Source organism: Hesperophylax consimilis, chromosome 23 (assembly GCF_061612785.1).
Source record: "Hesperophylax consimilis isolate HC1 chromosome 23, BYU_Hcon_1.0, whole genome shotgun sequence".
NCBI classification, from domain to species: Eukaryota; Metazoa; Arthropoda; class Insecta; order Trichoptera; family Limnephilidae; genus Hesperophylax; species Hesperophylax consimilis.
In genome coordinates, this window is record NC_142858.1 from 20,041,699 (window position 1) to 20,064,474 (window position 22,776).

A 22,776-nucleotide genomic window follows, 5' to 3' on the forward strand; every position below is an offset into this window, starting at 1 on the left:
GATTTTTATTCCGTAATTATTTTTTACTTGTAACTAAGTTATATTATTTTATCGCAAATGTACACTCCTCTTCCATCAACAATCAAATGCTTTTAATAAAAGTGTAGTATAAATTAAAACAGTTTGACTTGTAAACATTGATTTATTGTAAAATACACAAATATTAAAATATTTAAAAAAAATAAATAAATAAAATACTTACTGTTATATAAAAGAATATTATTTCTTGAAAATCAATAATATTGTTAAATCTCTATTTTCTAAGCGAAGATTCAAACCTGAAAAAATAAATTACATTAATAAGATATTTGTCATAGAAATACCCATTGATTTGGGACACGGGTGCGGGTACCGCCGCCCCAGGGAGTATTCATTGGGCAAACAACACCTTTTCCATAGGTCACCCCGAGTTGTTCACTACATTCGGTCTCTTAGTAGGGGTGCCCAGGTTCATGGGTTGAGGTTAGCCCAGGACTTAGCATCGGATGCGTCTGTCCACCTACTGGTAGAGGCCGATTGAGTAAGACTCTATAACCTCTTCAACCGGTCTCTCTCGAACCATCGCCTTTGCACTGCAGTGGGAGGGATGGATTCATACATCTATCACTCGTGGACACTGGCCACCAGAATTCTACCCACCTCTCATAGCTTTTCCTTCCCAGAACCTCCTCTCTTTATTTTCTTAAAAGACCCTCCACACAGCATCCCTAAAGATGACATAGGCACTGAGGGAAATTATTCTACTGTCTAATTTATTATGGCTTCCTCTGTGGAGCCAAAGTAAAAAACAGTGTTTTACGGAAATTAAGTGAATACTGAACATTTTTTACGTTTCCTTGAGTCGTTGTCTCATTTCGTAGCTCCTTTCTCAATTGCCCTGATATACCAATTTTTCAAATGATGAAGCATTTTTTTATAGAAAAATGTTGTTTGTTTTCCCATTCCAGGCGGCCTACATGATCGTGGACGAGATGCACGAGGAGCACCCTGAGCTGCTGCGCGACCAGTATTGGGAAGATGTGGTGCCGCGTGACCTGCCCTACACTGTGGCGGCAGAGCATTATCGGCGAGCGGAGCCCCCCGGTTCGGCCGACCACTACAAGGTGGCCGAGGCGGATGCGCTCTATGCCAACCTGAACCCAGAGCCGCGTAAGAGTCACGCAGACGACACTTACGCAGATTACGTGAGTGCATACGTAATTCTGTCATCCTATTAGCTGAAGAAAACTTAACATGACCTATCACGAACAAAGAGCCGCGTAAGAGTTTCACGGACGACACTTAATCGAATTACGAGAGTGCCCACTGAATTTTGTCTTTCTATGCCTCAAGAAAATCTAACCTAACAAAACCTAACCTAACCATACCCAAACTAAACATTGAGCCGTGCAATAGTTACGCCGACGACACTTGCGTGGATAAAATGAGTACACACTGAATTCTGTATTCCTATGTCTTTAAGAAAATCTAACCTAACCTGAACCCCGAGTCACGCAAGAGTTACGTGGACGACACTTACCTACATGGATTACAAATGACTGAATTTCGTCATTTTCTCGGAATGGTCAGGGATCTGTCCTATGACTTTAAGATAGCCTAACCTCATCTGAATCCCAGCAAGCAAGCTGAAATCTTATTATTTTTATTGGAATGGTCAGGTAATCTTACAACCTTAAGCAAATCCTTTATGGTTTCCTGTTTGGTATGTCCGTCACCAAAATGCAATAACCCTCGGAGAAAATTTGCTGCCTCCAGAAAATGTCTACGCTCCTGCCGGCCTCCTGCGCTTCTAGCACATACGTGCCGACATCCTAACATACATCTCTAACGCCACATATGCAATCACTGAACGGCACAATATGCGATCAGTGAACGGTACATATGTGATGCAGTCCTTTGTGAGCAGTAGCCAGTGAGATGGGAAAATAATATCACATCTGTAAAAGTGTGTAACTGACAAATCACCAAAAGTGGGATGGTCGCATTGTTTAGTTCCCCTTTCCCTGATTGGCTCGTCTATCAATTTGAATGTCTATTGTAATTTCAAAAACAAACCTACGTATTTATTTTTCCAGGAAAGCGTGGACACCCCTCTGGTGGAGCGCCGCAAGAACTGGTTCCAGCGCCAAATCTCGCGCATGGGGTCGGTACGCTCCTCATCCACGGCTTACTCCTCGGGCGGGCTCTTTGCGCGCAACCGCCACAACTCCGTGGTGTACGCCAACCCTGAGGTGGGGGTGGTGTCCTCGCCCAATGGCACGCACCCACCGCCCCTGCAGCACAAGATGTCCCTGTACGACAGGTTCGTGGGGCGCAAATCTGTCAGGAGCCAGCACTCCAAACGACTAGGTATGCATATTGTTACTTCTTACTCTACTTCGTGAGCATTTGTGAGTGTGAACTTCCTCTTAGTGTCTTCAGTTTTCCTGTGATTTCTTATGTATAACACATGTAGACATAATATGAATTCCAGAGTTACACATCAAGACTTTGTAATATTTACGTGGCTGTGAGTACATTTCTGCACAGTTTTCTGCAAAAAAATGCCTTCATGATAGTCAACCACAGATACTAGAGGGCAGCAGAAGAAGAACATACAATAGTATATGTGTGACATCGAGATTATTGAGTTATGATTTTAACATTATTTCAGGTAATCAAAAGATGAATGGATCAGCAGTGTCCACAACTGTGAAGAATCGTCCTCGCATCCCAACACCTGACCGAGAACAGCAACGCCAGTCGCCAATAGGCAGCAGCAACTCTCCCATAGGAGTGGCTCTCATGGCGCACCACTCCTACCAAAGCGAGGTGCCGGTGCTGGGAGCACTCGTACTATCTCCCATACAAGAACTGGACAGCGGCTCAGTTAACAACACGCTGCATGCCAACCAGCCGGGAACCACGGCTCTCGCCCAAGCCGTTCTTTCTCCGGGTCTAGGAGCAGTAATGACCGCCCCGGTGAACACTCCAATGACCTTCACTCCGGTCACAGTGTCCCAGATCGTCACTCCTCCGAGGACTGCATCGCCTAGGCCGGCCATCCCTGCCCCCACCGATGACATACGCTCCAGCACTCCATCCGTCCCGGACTTGTCCATTCACGGCTCTGAACATTCTATCGATACAAAGTCCATCAAGTCGGACACCAGCCACAGCAACAAGCAAAGCTCCTCGGGAAAGTGGGGCGAAGTATACGTTTGACGTTGCCTTGTGTCATTAACTCCAGCTTGATTGCCAGGGAAGAAAGTGTTGTATAGTAATTGACAAAGTGTGTGAAACCCTACTATGTAGGCGATAACTTTTAAGTAACTATTATTATGGTTGATATTATTTAGCAGAAGTGAGATTAGAATGTGTATGACAATGATGCTATGAGTGAAAAAACAGATTATTGATTGTATTGCGTAAATGCTTTAAAAAAATCTGCACTATGTTACGAATCCTACATATAGCTCGATTTATTTCAGATAAATTTGTTTTTCATTCTAATAATGGTCATAACTGAATAATTCATACCTCTCTTGATTAAGTAAATAACTGGTAAGACTTCTCAAACGGTTTTGAAATCCCCGGCTGCTATAAAAGTGTAATAATTATGGAATCTACACAGTGGAAGATCTGTTAACTTTTCTTAGCTAACTTTTATAATTGATGTTGTTGATATGTAATTTTAAGTAGATGTCTTAACAATAATTTCTTAACATTATGTATCGATACATAATAATGATATAGTACCAATTGAATGTTAAAAATGAGTGTAAATGAATCTCAGTTAAAACAAATATTCCTAGCCACTATTGTAGCTATAGAATGGAGCATGTGATAGAGCAAGTGGTTGCACTTAAGTGTGTATGATGGATGCAGTGAAGCGCCCTATGCGAACGGGGATGAAGTAATGGGCTCTTTACTCGGATACTCTGTATCACCTAAGCATATTTATTTTATATATTTTCTGTGATTGAAGAAGAGAAGTATATTACCGAAGGATGCCACCGCCCCATACCGTTTCTTAGATATTAAATGAAAAATATTTTATACACTTATGGTGCATTTTATATTTAAACTAAGGAATTTAAATGAAGCTGTGACCAAACTATTAATGTATATATTTATGTGAATGTCGCCATCATGTTGATTCCTTTGAACCAAATTGCAACTGGGAAATACAAGTGATTGTATGTGTCATAAATGTAGTAATTAATTAAGGTTCTCAAACATATATGTTTTGTGGGTTTCTTTGTGCAAAATGTTTTGTGGGATTCTTTGTGCATAATGTTATTTGGATTTCAATGTGCAGATTGTTATATAAGGAGGCACATAAATAATGTATCCACTTACTTAGTAATTTAAGTGTCTCGAGCAGATATTATGTTTTGTGAGTTTCTTTGTGCAGATTATTTTGTAAAGAGGCACAAAAATTGTAAATAGACTAAATATTATAATCTATTCTAAATAGAGCTCATTGTGAATTTTTTCGATGTGTTGAAATTATTAACAATAAACAATTATTATTTTTTAAATTATTTTATTTTTATTGTCTGTTGCGATACTCAATCTACAAAACCTTTGAAGAACATTATACAGCTTGCTGCCTTGTTCATATTCCTAATAGGTTAAGAGATTGGTAGGATTTGCTTCAATATGGCCTGTGGGTTTATTATTGGCAAGAACTTGTAAGCTGTAGGACCATTTTAAAGTTGTATTCACATAAAAAAATATATATTTGAATTGGGTTGGTAAATTTTATCAAGGAAAGACAATTATTTGGCAAAATTTTATTTTGATTTACAATAGAAATTCAGTATACATTCCTAACATACATTTTATTTTTCATCATTTATATTGTGAAACCATTCAATCTCTCAAAAGTGCTCATATTACAAAGACTACACAGCTTTGCTGCTTAGACACACACATAATAATTCACTATTATAGAATAAGCATTACAAATGTATGTGCAGAATTATCTCTAATGGGTTACCTAATCGAACGGAGCTTTGTTGCACTCAGCGAGTGTTTCCTTAGAACGCGTTAGTCTTTCCTTATGCCTCCTCCCGAACACGAGTAATACTCTGCAATTCCAGGGTTTGCGGAACTCGATGATAAAAGTCTAATCGTTACTCAATCAAACTAATTGCCTCTTGATGTCCACATTGTCAGTTAGGGAATCGCATCAACACTCGGTAATTTCTGATCCGTATAAGTTAAAATAAACTCACTTAGCAGTGATCCCCAGCGCAACAACACTATGTTCAATTGAAATAAAAAGCATTATTTCCACTAAACACTCGCGTTCATAAAGTTAGTGTTGTAAATTTAATTCATCTAACATAGTAAAAATATGGTACAATCATTAATTTTTTTTTTTATACACACAATCATACTAATCATTGAAGTTTTCTAGAGCTAAGGAACATAAGTCATCATTACAGTGGTTCAATGGCATTCATATGACACCGAGTTAGAGTGAAAAGATAAAATACAACACATTTTCCTTACAATATTATGTATTTAGCAGTAATTGATCTTAACCCATTCCTACCGTGAGAAATTTACTCAACAACAATTAGATCATTCTAAATTGTAGAATATTATAGAATAGCAACATTTTCCTTACTTTTTAAAAATTTCTCGCCTTGCAAATATATATAGGTTTGTTATGTCAAATGGTTTGAAAGTGAACCTCAAACCATTTGACATGTAATGTCACAGTTATATTCACAATTATATTTCACGTGCTTAGCTTGAATTTATGAAAATATATTACTTTTTTATATAGATAGATATTATAAGCTCTCAGTGCTTCAAACAAGTTATACAAATTAGCATCAACACATTAGCAATATCGTAGCAATCATAATAATTCAAAGTACATTGCAGCGTAACTGTCATGAAACCAAATATCTAAAGAATCGTTATTTCGCTAGGACAAATGCAAAGGATCATTGAGACTAATACGGATTAAACATTACAATATGATTATTTAAAGCTAATATTTACAATCACATAACTTGTATGTGATTTAAAATGCAAAGTAAACTGAAATCATAATACCAATCTTTCATGGTTTTTGTTTTTATAACTGAGGTAGACGTTGTCAGCGAAGGTATTATTTACCCTTCCGCGTATATTCCAGGTTTACAACATTCAATTACTTATCTAATATCCATCTTAAGTGATGTAATTAAAATTCCACAAATACATCAACGTAAGTACTACTAGCCATTGAACAACACTTAGGGACTGCGGGGCTCCTCAAGCCAAGGGTTCCAGACTTCCAGAGGGTGCGCTAACTAATATGTTCCTAAAACGAGTCGCTACTCCGCTACCTTTTACCAGGTGCCTTTTCGGTAATAATTCAAGATGGCAAAATCACAATTCACCACTTTATTCTTTACAAGAAATTCTACAATAACTTTCATTCACATTTATATTCACTGATAAAAATTATAGATTTATCGACATACATAGACTTTGTTCCACTTTGTGACAAGCGCATGCTTCCATCAGAGGTATCGCTGTCGAAGCGATAACCTATTATTAAAATAAATAACAGTTTTAATTGCTACAAGTAACTGGCTTCTGTAAAAGCCTTAGACAAGAATATAGTTGGACATTTTTATACACCAAATTCAAAATACTAATACATAGTTAATAATTGCATTAAAAAAATAAATACATTATCACGCCCGCTGGTAGAGTGTGATTTAATATATGAGATTCTGTTGCACGCTGTTGAGGAGCTCGGCAGACTTGTGCAGCATAGAAATCTCAGTTTCAGTCAGTGGCTGTTTCACAATGTGGGAGATCCCCTTGGCTCCGAGCACACATGGCAGGGACAGGAACACCTCTTCGTTGATGCCGTGCTGGCCCTTAAAACATAACCAATATACATTTGAAAGATGCTTGGAACAAATTAGGAATTAATGCTTTATTTTACAGAGTTTCCTTCAGCACTACTTGATTGATACGTTTTATATTTATTTATTTTTTATGTGAATACTGTACAAGAGTCGCAACTGCTCCCAAATATCTGGGGCCAGTGAGACTATGTTGTGAGGCTGAAGGTAGTGGGGACTGTAGTGAAATGGGGGAGAGGATGGAAGGGAGGTGCCTGGCTATTCAGATCTGGTCACCAAACACGGCTAAAGCCATTTGAAGCAACGTTTCAATTCTGAGTGGTGGTCTTACACCAGGGTAATACAGAGAGTATCTTCCACTTTGGAACATGCCGAAAAATATATTTTATATTATTTAATTGATTAAATAACACAAATCAATCAAATAAAATTTACTTGTGTTTGCCGGGATTTGAACCTGCGAACTTCGGCTTGCTAGTAGAGAGCTTTACCCATCTACCACGGAAACCGTCAAAACAGGTTGCACATTGTAAGCATCTTGTCTTTATTATATTCAAGCGGAGACAGCAGACCAACAACTTCCAAGGTGTGGGTCCAAAGAAAGAGTAATAAGGGTTTTGCTTTGTCTGTCAATGAGACTTTAGTTATCCAGGTATTGGATTTTAGTTTCAAGGTAATAAAATAAAAGTTTTTTTCCTTACCTGGACAAGGGTAGACACAGCGTGGATGCTTCCCACGTTCCTAAGAACAGCCGAGCACAGGTTGGCTGTGCTGAGGCCAATGGCCCAGGAGGTGTAGCCCTTCAGGCGGATGACCTCATAGGCGCTCTCCACCACCTGCTTGTGCAGCTCATGCCATTTCTCCGGGTCATCAACCTGCCCCACCAGCGGGCTCAGATCGCGCAAGCGGACACCGGCGATGTTAACTCCGGACCACACGGCAACTAAAATAATTAATCAATATTCTAACACCGTGTCTATTGGGCTGCAAGTGGTAAATATACATACAATATAAAAGAAGCAATGAATGAATGTTGCAGGTTACTAGTTGTATTATGTAATTTATTACTTTTTTTTTAATAAAGAAAGACAAACATTCCCGGGTTACGAATAACCCAACAACAGTGGAAAATATTGCTTGTGTTGTGACGGAGGACTGTGATGGAAACCCAAACGCGATGCCAGCTCAGTTACTGACCGGTCGAATAATGTTCGCATAATTTATGTTGTGCATTACAAATAAACATAGGCTTAAGATCATCATCATATTTCACATCACAAGTAATCAAAAACCCACTTTGAACCAGTTGAATCTTATATATAGAACGCACAATCATTATTAGTGCAGCGACCGCCTTCTTACTGTATAGTAAAAACAAGAAAAGGTTAACCGTATTTTAAGTAATGCAAAACAGCAGGATATCGTGCAAAAACGCAATTAGCGTAATTATTTGTTTCCATTAATTCATAAGTACAGGTATCATTGGTAAAATAAAACATTTGTTACATATAAAAATGGCAAACGCAATTCGCAAATGCATGAAAAGTATAATCGCATAATGCAGGGTAAGTACTAAAATAATATAAAAATTGTTGTTTTTATTACATTTTTGTAAATGATAATGCAAATACCAAAAAAAAAATTTTATCACAAATATTAATCCACTATCAAATGTTGCAAATTAATTGAATACATATGAATTTAAATGAAATTAAGAATTTTTTACATTTACTTCACAACGGAGGCCCTAAGGAAAATTATTTCCCTTAGGGCCTGTGTCATCGTTGGGAAAACTCTATGGAGGTAATCATGTATGTAAATATAATGGAATTGATAAACAAATATTAAATGTTGCAAATTTATTGAATACATTTGAATTTTAAGAAAATGAAGATTTTTACAGAGAGGAAAGCAATTCTGTTTTGTTTTTTTTTACATGTACTCCACACAGGAGGCCCTAAGGAAAATTATTTCCCTTAGGGCCTGTGTAATTGTTGGGGAAGCTGTGTGGAGGTAATTATGTCTGTAAATATAATGGAATTGATAAACATATACAATAAATAACAATTAAGTACATACAATGAAGCAATAAAGGAAAGATTGTTACATATATGGCAAATAATAACATGACACAATAAGTAAGCATAGTGACAATAATATGAGTAATGAAATGAAATAACCAAATAAATGTATAGTTTACCACTGCTGTCACCGTGCTCGCCAATGATGAACCCGTGGCAGGAGGAAGGAGCCACTCCGAGCTTTTCCGACATAAGGAAGCGGAACCTCGAGGAATCCAGGTTGGTGCCGGATCCAATGACACGGTTCTTGGGTAGTCCGCTTAACTTCCACGCCACGTAGGTCAGCACATCCACCGGGTTGCTCACGATGAGCAGGATAGTGTTGGGGCTGTACTTGATCAGCTAAAACAAATAATTGTGCTATTATAATTACAGCTGCTCAGTAAGTCATTTTAAGATGATGAAGATCTGATAGATGATAACTTATAAAATTCTGTGATTTTCTGTCCACAAAGTAGTGCTGTCACCAACCCTGAAGATATGTATACATAGTATTGCAGAGGAAGGAGGATAATAGACTGAATGCAATCAAAATGAGGTCCCTGAAGCGTATTATGGTAAAAAACAAGACTTATGTAGGGAAAACGTGGCAAGATCAAGGGAAAATATACTTGAGTCGGGTCTTCAAGGGCCTGCAAAACCAAACAGAAAGTTTCGCTTTTTTTGTAAGAAACTCTTTCTCAATTTTTCCATAGATGGCAGTAGTCTACAAAAGTTTTTTTGTTCAATGACCTTTTTGACTAAATCTGAATTATATTCCATAATACATACTATTAAAAGGCCTTACTTGACAGTACTTAATAATATTATATTTGAAAATCCTTAGTTACCTGCGGAATGATGAACTTATAGATGTCGGTGTTCCTCTGCACCAGGTCAAGACGCGACTCTCCCTCTCTCTGTCTGGCACCGGCCGTCACCACACACATGGCCGAGTTTGCAGTCAGAGAGTAGTCTGGAAAGGCAAATCATTTTGATTACCGAGTCATTGATTCAGAAAATACCAACTGATCTAACTAATCATCTATCTCATTAATAATAATAATAATAATAATAATTGGATAATTTGTAGAGCGCCGTTTTTGTGAAAAATCACCTCAAGGGCTTATCTTTGTATCTTTGTTGGCTATATAATGTATATACAATCAATCAAAACATCTGATTCCAACTTTTACTAATCACTTATTGATTATTAACAATTATTTTTAAATGTATTCTTTTGAAATTAATTAATTTATATGAACCAGTACAAACCGTTAAAAATATTTGCATTCTACAATTTACATTTTTTTATTCCATTTTCAGTTTCTGGGGGAGTGTCTAATATATTATTTAAAAGAAATATTGAGATTCCGTTGAAACTTGCACCAGATGTAGAAAGTCGCTAAGCCTCTGGCCGAGATGGCAGTATTTCTTCCTTATCAAATACTATATCTCAGACGATGAATTTTATTGAATTTAATCAGCTGCACTGATAAAAACACTAAGGACGGGTTGTTTCGGAGAATTTGAACAATTCATCAAATTTCAACGTGCATTTTCAAGTTCTGTGAATGATTTTTTCAAGTTCTGTTTTTATTTCAGTTTTGTCAAGCAACTAGCCTACAATGATATAATACCAGAACTTGAATAGGACTGTCACAGAACCCGAAAATGAACGTTGAAATTTGATGAATTGTTCAAATTCTCCGAAACAACCCGTCCTAAGTATTTATTTACCTGTTGCACATGAACTTGAAATATTTTCAGTGATAATAATAATAATTATTAATGTTTTATCATATTCCTTATTTTGTGACAGATAGAGAGATAATGATATCCTCACTGGGATCTCCCATGCTGAGGATTTCATTTACATGTTATTAAATTTTGTGGAATGAATGTTTTTTTATTTCATATTATGAATTAATTATAAAAATACTACACTAGGGTTTTTTTTCTGAAATCATTACATGAATGGTTTCGGTTTCGGTCTGCATTTGGTGATAGTGTATTTTCTATTTCTCATCTCTCCATGTTTTTTATCGAGCTTTTTATTTTAAATTTAAATGTTATGATATTATTGTGATTTTTGAATGATAGTGGGATTTTGCTGTAGAATTTAGTAATAATTTAATCAGCATAGAGGAACTGCACTGATGTTAGTTGCTTGATGGATATGTTTTGCCACTGAGATTTTGTATATAATGATTGCTGGGTAGGTAACAATAATTTATTTTTTTCGTGGATATCTCCACGAATGCGAAAGTCTATAATCACAAGTGTTAAATGTGCAAATATTATCTAACAATGTGTGGTATTGTGTTAATTACCACCAGTCTACACTATGTTAAGTGATGAGTTTAACATCTGTTAAAAATTATTTAGTATTCGTAGATTTGCCTTGTTTGTTATGATGCTAATAATAAAAAAACTAAAAAAATGTTTGACCTAAAAATGATGCATGCATATTCCATACTTGGATGTGCTTGTGATTTCATGTGAATTAATTCGCCGTTTTCGCCCGCCACTCTTGTAATTTAACGGTTATGGTGGAGAGATGTATATTTTTTGGATAAACATATTATCTGGTAACCATTTTCAAAAACATCCTTCAACATAAATACTGCGCAAGAACAGGAGAATAGATTTTTGTGGATGTTAATAGGTGCAGTCAGAACACGAGAATGGTTTTTACCTGCGAAGCACTGATCTAGACAAACGACAATAGCATCCCTTTTCTGGATTATAATAAATAAATGTTGGTAGTTACCTGAGCCAGAACGAATTTTTGCGTTCCTCAGGAACATGGATCCGTGCTGCAAGTCCATCATCTCTCCCTTGAGCTTATCCTCCATACAATCCACCAGAACCACTTCAGTGGACACATTCTGGAAAGAACAACTCACATTATTATATTGAAAAATATGACACGAATCAAACATAATGAAGCCGTGATTTGAGATTTTACGGTCAAAAGGGTGACCGGATAGCTCATCAAAATGACTATTCAACACACCTATAAAAAGTGTTATAAAGTTATGAAAAGTGATGAAACAAAAACTAATAAGTTAAATAGGTCAAAACTGGTCAAAGTACTATGGTGATTTATACATACACATCTGTATAAATACAAAAGTTGGCTAAAGAAGGAAGTAGCTCAACACGGCATAAAACCCCAAAAATAAATCACCATAATAATGGAGCTGTATTAATGTATTGACGGTTTAATTAATATTTCAAAACTTCGTAGTCAATGAAGTAATGCGACCCTACGAGCTGAAAACAGTTGAGTTGACCTAGCGATTTTGAAATTTCTAGCAGAAAAGCTGTGTAAATTTATGTAAATTAATATTTTTAATAAATTGTAACGGGAGAATTCCTATGTAAATAGGTAAAAAAATATCGATGGAAGAAAAAAATTAAAGAAGGATATTATTGAATTTTGAATCGAAATTTTTTTTTGGAGAAACAAATTTTAAAGAAGATTTTGGAATATTACGCAACTTTCATCATTAATATTATATTTCCTAATAATTATAGACGCAGACAGAGGATACGCTAGTTGACACTTGAGATCATGGGTCTTTAATCGGTTGTACCTAAATATCTATAAAATTTAAGATTTTTAAAATCCTTATCAATACAATAACAAGAAAACATTATTTTGAAAAAAGTTATTTTGAGACGAAATATTTAATTTAAAAATAATATTTATGTTTGTAATGTTACCTAAAATATACGTAGTAAAGAAAGGAGATATTATTTGTGTCATTACTCGTAATAAAAGCTCGGAAAATTTCAATTTTCTTCTTTCACTTCGTGACAATGCCGTCCAAAATACGCTTTTTAAAAATAACTCATAATTAAAAATAGTCTATTTCTGTCCTCGATAAAAATAAAAAACACAATAATAAAAATAAAAGTGTCATGTTAAAAATAATACAGTCTCATTTGAAAAATAAAAATAAAACAATTTTTCAGATAATGATTTGTAAAAAAAATACCGCACAGCAACAGTTAACGTGGAAAGAAAATTTTAGGCGGAGCTTTTTATCTCAACTCTAATTCATCATTTCAGTTCTGTGCAATACGCAAACTGGGTCAAAATTATTTCGGAACCGCGCATTGTGCAAAGTAAATTATTTTCGTACAAACATTCGCAGCATCTCTCGGATCCAGAGAACGAGAGACCAAAGACTAGAGATATGGAGTGCACGATCACACAATCAGGCATTAATTAATGGGGTGCAATTAATAAAGCGACGGAGAATTATTGCGATATACGGGGACTTGGCCAAACCTTAAATAATTGTTGTTGCAATAAAAGGAATGTCATTTAGTTAAGTTGGTACTTTATATCTAGATATAGTAACTATATCAATGCAAAAATATATATTATTTTTTTTAAATTTTTTTTTTATTAATATCAATAGCAATAATATGTAATAATGCTATAATAATAACATGGTGATCGTTGTTTTATTGCGGTTTAAACATCTGACTTTGGGTACGGATTTGCGGTTTCGATTACGGAAATACACTTGATTCGAAAAGTTCAGTATCTACACGTATTTTATTATACGGGTATTCTAGTATCAGAAGTTTTACACTATTTTGCTTACACGTGTTGAACAATTGAAATCATAAATTTGGTGACTTGACTTATTTTGACACCCGATCAAGCTGAAACTCGGCAGATAAACTCGTTGTCAATGACAATGCATTCATTCAACTTTTGTGGCATTCATTAACACATACTCTAAAATTGGATGACATTATAAAAAATATATAGGAAATTTATCTCGGTACCATTCAGAAAATCCAGAATACTCGGTACCATCATATTAGGATTTGGCTTAAGTGATAGCGGTGATCACTGATTTTAATCAGTCCCTGGGGAGAAAGGTTCAATCCTCAGTCAAACCAAAAAATATATATACGTATATATATTTTTAAATACATCAATCAATAATATATAATAGATGTGTTAGAGTAAAAAAAAACTGTTTCAGGGTTGATTTTTTACAGTTTATTATGTTGATATTTCAAAGCTCAAACCCACAAGAAAATTGCCTATTATTATTTATACTTCGAGATATTAATTATATTGTAGACTCAAAGTTACTTAGAAATTAACAGAAACTAACTTTTTCTGACGGGAATTTGTGGGTCAATGCAACTATTATTCATCATGTAATTAACAGAGAGATTTAAAAAAGACGATTTTAAAGTTAAATCAAGTGAAAAAAGGTTAAATAAAATAAAGCTATATATGAATAATAATAATAAGTAATAATAATACGAATTTATTGCACGCATAATTTGTAATCTAATCAATGCAAATGTAAAATGCATGCTTAGGGTTAGATTAGGTTACACGTTTTTACATATTATCAGGTAAACGATTATCACTACTTTTATCTGATAAGTTGGTACAAGGTACCAGCCATTGAAGATATAAATTAGTATAAATTTGTTATGGGTATGTCTGTGTACCCGAATAAGGTCAATAATGAAATAATTTGAATTATATAATCTCTCAGACTTGTTTTCTACTTAGCTTTTATTTAAAAAAAATATTAATTGAATTATAGACAGCCCTGATTTACTGAGCCTAATCACCTTCAACATACCAAATAGAACTGCTCAATCGAAAATTCTTTTTAATTGCAACAACGATATCAGGACTGATTAATTTAGATATTCGCTTGTACTTAGATTGCATGTAGTTGGCAATACTTTCGTAGAAATAGTAAAAGTGTTCAACTACACGGAATAGAGTTACAAGAAGGCTATAATAGCAGACATCAATAATAATTATTATTAACTCTTTTATTTAGATATTCGCTTGTACCTAGATTGCACGCAGTTGGCAATACTTTCGCATAAATAGTATAAGTGTTCAACTACACGGAATATAGTTACAAGACGGCTATAATAGCAGACATCAATAATAATAATTAAGGTCAGCATAATACTATCCTTCTGCACGGGCAATAATAATAATTTACCATCCTTTTGCATGGGTCCTATATAACTTTAGTTGCAAATATTACTTCATAAATTACTGTTCCACCAAATTAGTAGGTGTCCCACATGTTTGTAAAATATCGCAATATAAATTTAACGTATAATGTAATTGAAAACATAATTTCATCAGTAAAATTAAGGAAAAAATTTTTAAAATAGAAATTTTCGCAGTTGTTTTGTAAATAAAAATATTTTATATCGATGGTTTACACCACAGATGTTTAAAGCTGTCCTTGTTAAAAACTCTAGGCCATAAATTGCAAGGAATTATTTTTACATTTTTGAAAGTTAGAACGTTACTTTTTTAAGCTATAAATAGCGCGAGCAGTCACTTTCGTGCAAGTAAATAAAATTAAAAAAAGAGGAAAATAAAATATATTCACTCAGATAAAATCTGTTATTGAAATGTGAAAAATGAAAACTATGATTTTTATGTGCGAATCAAATCAAAGTTATATCTGAAATATTTCAGAGCAGATGATAATGTCCTCCAAATTTACAGTGCGAACCTAAATACGCCCTATACAGGGACCTAATACTTTCAGTTCGGTACACTTTAAATTGGACCTTTATAAAAGGGGGACACGTACCTAAACTCGAAAGCAACTCCGAGTATTCGCATTAGGTATGCACCACTGGCGACCGGTGATTGTTGTTTAAACGACAAATATCTAAAAGGCATTTAATTTTTATGTCATTTTCACCCAATAGTGCTAACTGGACAGCTGTCCGGAGTCAGAAGGACTATGGCATTGTCAATTAGGGTATTTTGTGAGGTTGAAGGGAGCAGCGATGAGAAAAGAAGGTTTGCAAAGTTACGGCCTTTTCAAGCAACATTTCGATACGTATCTACCACAGAATAAAGATTTCAATATGACGCTGAAATACGTACCTACTGGTATTTTGGTGCACTTTTTTTAAATTTCTGATTAATTCCATTAAAACGGTTATCAGTGTTAAGGTTCTAGTATGAAGGAAGTCACTACCAGCCACTGATACGCACAACGGATTATACGTTGCGAAGATGGAAATATTCACTAACACTCAACAATAAAAAGCCCAATACGGTTTGAAGGTAACCTCACACAATTATTATTAGATCCACAACAGTTTCTGAACCGCTACGTGCCTTAAATACAAAATCCGTATGCAGTATGATTGTATGTGATGAGTTAGGATAAAAAGGGATATTCAATGAATGTTTAAAACCTCTATAGCTCATAATTGCAATAATGTTGCTTACTAATAACAGTATCATTGGCCTAAATTTTCGATTCCGGACAAAGTTAAAAAATTTTATGAAGTTTTGTTGAAATCCAATTCTAAAATATGATCTGAAAAAAACTCGACCTTCAGTACCGAATGTGTTCTATAATACGAGGTCGCGTTATGTTATCTTGCTGTCTTCTATGAATAAATCAGAAATAATATCTTCTCAGATGGAGTTCGAGAATGCATCCGAGATTCGCATAATAAAATGTAATAAAACTTCGTCTACCGCCTTCCTTAGCTGCGCGCATTGCATTCCACCTAGTCGTCTGATTCGCCCGAGATACCTGACACGGCTGACTCAGCTGACTTGCCCGCTAAATAACTATCCAAACTCGACGAATTGCACATGACATACGACTATCTGGATTTTTAATTGACAGTTATAATGGGCGAATGGTAACATAATGTCAATTCAACATGCAACTTTAATAAAACATATTTTTGTGCAAGGCTCTCAAACATAATACATTATAATTTCATTATTACATACTCCAATTCAAATTATACCACTGAATTCTTTAACTATGAAGTGAAAGATCGGCTGTTGTCTTTCTTTACGGGACAGCTGTGCATCGAGCCTGTATTTCTTTTAAAATATTCACACAGAGGTAAAAAAAAGACAAAATTAAGCCCATCTTAAAACATTTAATGTCCTTGAATTATTTTGAAGATAAATAATGATTATGTCTGAAGTCCAGTTACAACCGATGTTGTTATTTGTCTTATTACTTCGAATGAGAGCCAAAATAGATTGATTTTTCACTCGCGTGAATAATTTAAAAATTAATGGTGCCTGGCCTTTGGCATTTCATGTTAATTTTCATTTGGTCGTACAAAATATAAAGAATGTATTACATCACTCTGGAATTCGTCCGTTTGACATTGCGATCGAAATTGTTGCCAAATTCTCGAGACCTTATTTCAAAATGATTTATTTTACATAATATTGCAACAAACATTTTTGTCAAACATTTTGTCAAACGTTTGTCAAACATTTTGCACATCAAATATAGTGAATAATTTTTAAATTCGACTTAAAGTTACCCCTCGCTTATAGTTATTTAATTCAACCTACTCCTAATTTTAATAAAACTCATTATAAGCAATAATTATTAGCCTGAAACACAAATATAAATTGACAAAATCTTCGGGAATTTTTTTATTTATACTTTTTTAATCGGAAGATTTTTTCAATTTATTTTCGTGTTTCAGGCTAGTCATTATTGTTTTTAATAATTTGTTATCTTTCGTGCCTTGCATTTTTTGGTCTTGTAAACATATGTTTACCTTTAATAAATAATATTAATAAAACTCTTATGATTTTTTTTTAGTTTCTCTTTATCTTTTTCTAGCAGCCTTTAACCCAGATTTTACTTTATTTTAGTGCATTATTGCTTTGATCTACTGTTTTCGAATTACAATTAATTATCGTTTTCATCTACATACTTCAATCATTATTTTATAATAACTGTATTCTTCTGTTATCTTGTGGCTTTGACCTGCCTTATTCTCGTGAAGTATAGTTTTGCTTTACTTGTTTCCATTATATTTTAGATTGACCCAATCTCTTCCTGATATCATGTTATAGCTTTGCTCTATCCTTTTCTAGTTCGCTGCAGTTATTCTCTATTTTTTCTACCTTATTTAAGAACCTTCTGTTTGCCTGCCAATAGAAACATTTTGGCAGACGATCTTTTTCTAGTGTCATGGAGCTTGATCTATCTTATACTATTCTAGTAAACTGAAGTTTTGCACTAAGTACCGAATTTATACATTAGCTAGACTCTGCCTATCTCTAATATATTATTTTCTCTACCTATATCGTGTTCTCTACCGTAATTCTTTGCTTTCTGCTGTTTTTTGGAGCCCATCATTAGAAAATTTTCAGATCATGGTTGTATTGTATTTGTAGGTTAGATTACGTTATGCTGGATGCGGTCAGGTTAAGTTAGGTTATTGTTCATACCTGTGACAGGATGCTGAAGGCGCAGGCCATGCCGACCTGCCCGACTCCCACCACTGAGATCTTGTTTCCGGTGGCCAGGGCCGGCTCGGACACGCTGCTCAAGAGCACTTCGGTAGTCATGTTGTTGAAGAGTAGTCTGCAAGGAAACAACAGTAACAAAAATTAGATACCACAATACATGCATACCTAATCATATGGTTACCTAAATTAGAATGTGATGATAGATGGAATATTGATACGGGTAACCTTGCCACAAAAAAAACATGTATACGTTTTCTATAATATTCAATGGTGCCGTTGATTTGGTACATATATATATATACGAACGTATTTTGATATTTAATAGTGCCGTAAAAGTTAAAAGAACATAATTGTTTTTAAATCGCTTTATTATATGATTTCGACACGCATTTTATACAACTAATAAAAATGAAACATTACAAATATATGTAATGTAACTAAATAAAACATCGACAGTAAACAAAAAAGAGCGCAAATGAAAAATACTTAATTCAAACCTTTTTATCATAGGCTTTTTAATATAAAACACAAATCTTTTCTTTACTAGCCCGAAAAAAAACGGTATGGGAACAGTATGGAATTGTTTTTAATTGCGTAAAATAAACGCATTAAAAAAATTTCTTATCAAAATCAAGACGCACTATTAAATTATTTTCTTCATTAAAAATTCGATAAAACGTCGAATAACTTCGCCACATTGCGAATACTGATTAAAAAATCAGATTGCAGATTCCGCTGATAAAGAGTGACATTACGTAAATTGACATATTATGACAAATGTTTGTGCCAAAAACAGAAAATCTCTTAAAATTGTTTTTTTTTACGAGCGTACTTCTAATTCGTTGGGTATCAACGTAGGTACGTTCTGCGTTCAAGGCAAAGTGCGTGCGATTCCAACTGAATCAATTTTGCTCTGAAATAATTTCACGCACTCGGGATCGCCCTTGTTACGTAACTTGGGCGTCCGTATATTAATATTATTTTTCATTTAAACACTGGATTTGCCGCGGCAACAACACACGTAAAAAACAGATTCTAATGCCATCTACCGGAAAAGCGATCGAACAACTATGTAAAAAGTTGCAAAATTCGCGACACAAAGTTTTGTATTAAGGTTATACTGCGCAATTAAATGTGAAATAAATAATACAAATGTAGGCTACGCGAACAAACATTGATCGATGAATTGATGTGATGTATAGTGGAATATATTAACTCTTCGGATAGGCGAATTTCCCCGTTTTGCGACATTTTTGTGACACTTGGAAGGAGATGTTTTCGGCTCAGATGTTCGCTTTCGACTAGTGAAGAGTTGGGCCATCAATTGCGGGGGGTGGCCGTGTGACACATGCGCAGAAGTGGCTCGGGCCGTGTACTATAGGCCGTAGGCAGTACTACACAGCAGTACAATAGTAGTAGAGATACTTTTTCACTCTATGACAAAGGTCGTGTCCTTACCATGACCTTGAAAATTATCAAAATGAGAGCCAATGTGTCATTTTTATCTCAAATCTGTTGTGATTAAATACTGAATTTGGATAAAAGTATTAAGATGCACGTGTTTATAGTACGTATTCGTTTATGTACGAGAGTGGTGAACATAGCGAGTTACTTTTTAATTATTTAAAATATTTTATAAAAATATGTGCTAGAAAAATAATTTTACGTTTGTTTTAATTTTTTATGCGAATACCGCACATTTCCAACTACTCCCAACGGTCTGGAGCCAGTGAGACTATGGCATTCCCAATCGGGGTGTGTTGAGATTGAAGGTAGTGGGGAGGGAAAGAAGTTGGGAAGAGAAAGGTGGAGAATGATCTCTAACCATCAGATGATTACAGATCTACAAAACAACATAATACTTATATTACAAGCAGATGCAAATGAATATTTGGAATCAATGAATACTTCGTTCGCTCATTAGTTTTGTTATCCCTCTCTTCTAATTTTTAAAATCTATTTGGTAATTGTTAGGAAATATTTTTTGAAGTGTTATTTATTTGAACTCCCTACTTGTAGACAAAATGCAGAAAATCCAAGCATCTGAAAGAGCAAAAGCTCTCAAATCACGTCATGATATATATACGTACTTTTTCGGTCTGATATTCATAGGCCAACGCAACTATTTTCAGCTCGTGAAGTAATCTGCACAAGGAAGAAAAGTTTTCGAAAAGAACAAAACCGGTTCGTAAAACATTTTTTTTAAATCTTATGCACATAGTGCTCACTGAACATAAAACCTTTTGATGTGAAATCTACACTGATTTGAAACAAAATTGATTAACAGCCGCCTATTTACACAATATCTTTTGACTCCTAGGCCCCAGACAAGCCTACGTAATTGATTATCTGTTCAAAAAAGAACAAAAATATTTGAAACTTTTGATTGACTTCTCCCAAAGTAAGTCAAAATTGAGCTTACTTTGAATATACGGACAAGCCTACAACACACTTCTATCGGCGTATGTCTTCAGCGGTTGAGAGCAATACTGCAGCGGTAACTAAAAACACAGAGTCTTCCTTGAAACCCTCACTGAAGACCCTGTGTTTTTATTTACGATGGCAGAATGGCACATGTCTCTTTAATTTTTAATCAAATATTGACGTAAAAATGAAATCATCACGGATTTAAGATAATTTTTACGATTGATAATCGCATTCGGAATGATTCGCACAAAGTTACCGGTAAATTACTAATAATGCTAATATTATAATGGACTTAGTATTTTATATCTAGGTAACTACTTAACATGGTAGATAAGATTTTTGTAAATACGATATTTAATACACTTAGATCTCGTAAACGCAACGCATGTGTTAATAATGTATACCTACATAATATAATTATGTTTGAAAACCATATAATTTTTTAATTAATTGCGTACTTAATCTCACATGAACCCTTCCCAGTGGGAAAAAAATTAACTTTCCAGTAAAAATCAATCATTAAAATATAATTAAGTTTAAAAAACACAATTTTATTCGTATATTGTAATTGTATATTGTAATTTTATTTTTATTTATTTATTTAATACATGTTACATTATTTTGAAATTTACATAAAGTAGATATAATGAATCACCATACTAGTGTACCGTCGTCCATTAGCGTCCATACTCCCGGAAAGGTTAAGAATGTAATAGTAAAATTTTACCTTCAGTCTGTGTACTGTACTATATATCCATTTGAAGGAAAAATTTTGTTTTTTTATTTATTTTTTGGAATAACTTTATTGAGTAAAACCTCAAATTGTAATATTTAAATATGTGCGGTGAAAAAATGAAGACAATGTTAGTAGTTCTTATTCGAAGTATGATACAGTTAAAAATGACCGAGGGGAATAGGGTCCCATTAGCTCAGTTGGTAGAGCACTGTCACGGAAAGACAAGGGTCCTAGGTTCGAGTCCCAGATGTGACCGTTTCCTTTTCTGATTTTTCTGTTTCAGATTTTCGTTTAGAAATCACTAATATTGTCTTGGCGGCTGACTGTTTCATGGTGACCAATTGAGTGTAATTACTTTGTATGAAATATGAAATCTAGTGTAAACATATGAAATTAGTAACTATAGATGAAGCTAAAATTTTGGAAAAATTGTTATAAAAAGTAGAAGATAGAAATTAGAAAGGAGAAAGAAGTAAATTAGCATTAGATTGTAAAAATGTACACAATTATATATATAAATATATATATAATTTTTAATATGTGTGCATGCAAGCACACATGTGTATATAGCAGCAGACATACCTATATACATATTAAAACACATGTATACATACACCCATATGACGCATCCTCACGCATATATACAATATATACATCTCTATCTGAGTACTTGGAATAGGCTACTAACACTATAACAATCACACATCAATTGTAAATTGTAATTGTAAATTGTATATTGTAATTGTATATTGTAATTGTATATTGTAATTGAATATTGTAATTGTATATTGTAATTGTATATTGTAATTGTATATTGTAATTGTATATTGTAATTGTAAATTGTAATTGTTTATTGTAATTGTATATAGTAGTTGTTATTGTATATTGTAATTATAAATTTTAATTGTAATTGTATATTGTAATTGTACATTGTAATTGTAAATTGTAATTGTAAATGTTAATTGTAAATTGTAATTGTATATTGTATATTGTAAATGTATATTGTAATTGTATATTGTAATTGTATATGTGTAATTGTTTATGAGAATACCCTACAAGAGTTTGGACTCGTCATTCCCAATTAGGATATTTTAACACAAAGCCATATTGAGCAACATTTCGAATGCGAATGGAGGTTTATAGCTAGAACTAAATTTACATCATCCGCAACTTACATGGTACCCGAAAACTCATAGTAAAAGCGGAAAAATATAAAATCACATAGAGAAACTAAAAAAAATAACTTTAAATGTAATATAACAAATCGACTCTAAATCTGATGTAGATTCATTCATTTTCCCGTTTGTACTACGAGTTTCCGGACACCGTGTGAAAAAAAAGGTTGTATTTAAAAAATGTTTTATGCAAATTTACTAAAAATTACTTCTAATTATGGTA

General features: G+C 34.1%; 2 protein-coding genes across 4 annotated transcripts in view; one reads left to right on the forward strand and one right to left on the reverse strand.

Moving 5' to 3' along the window:
- Positions 1–4,523, forward strand: part of Best2 (bestrophin 2) — a 146,297-nt gene extending 141,774 nt beyond the window's left edge. Inside the window, exons 8-10 of the mRNA XM_089646100.1 lie at positions 948–1,184; positions 2,076–2,349; positions 2,654–4,523. Of these exons, the coding sequence (XP_089502226.1) occupies positions 948–1,184; positions 2,076–2,349; positions 2,654–3,204 (1,062 nt within the window). The 3' untranslated portion in view covers positions 3,205–4,523. The remainder of the gene's footprint in view (positions 1–947; positions 1,185–2,075; positions 2,350–2,653) is intronic.
- Positions 4,524–4,763: 240 nt separating this feature from the next.
- Positions 4,764–22,776, reverse strand: part of Ldh (Lactate dehydrogenase) — a 77,808-nt gene continuing 59,795 nt past the window's right edge. For 2 of the 3 annotated variants that reach the window (XM_089646061.1, XM_089646060.1), the window contains exons 2-7: positions 18,195–18,330; positions 11,697–11,814; positions 9,775–9,899; positions 9,064–9,286; positions 7,565–7,806; positions 4,764–6,875 (exon numbers count right to left, since the gene is read on the reverse strand). In XM_089646061.1, coding sequence (XP_089502187.1) covers positions 6,711–6,875; positions 7,565–7,806; positions 9,064–9,286; positions 9,775–9,899; positions 11,697–11,814; positions 18,195–18,314 — 993 coding nt within the window. In that variant the 5' untranslated portion in view covers positions 18,315–18,330 and the 3' untranslated portion in view covers positions 4,764–6,710. Of the gene's footprint in view, positions 6,876–7,564; positions 7,807–9,063; positions 9,287–9,774; positions 9,900–11,696; positions 11,815–18,194; positions 18,331–19,431; positions 19,563–22,776 lie in introns of those variants that run through there. The other variant, XM_089646059.1, reaches the window with a different exon arrangement.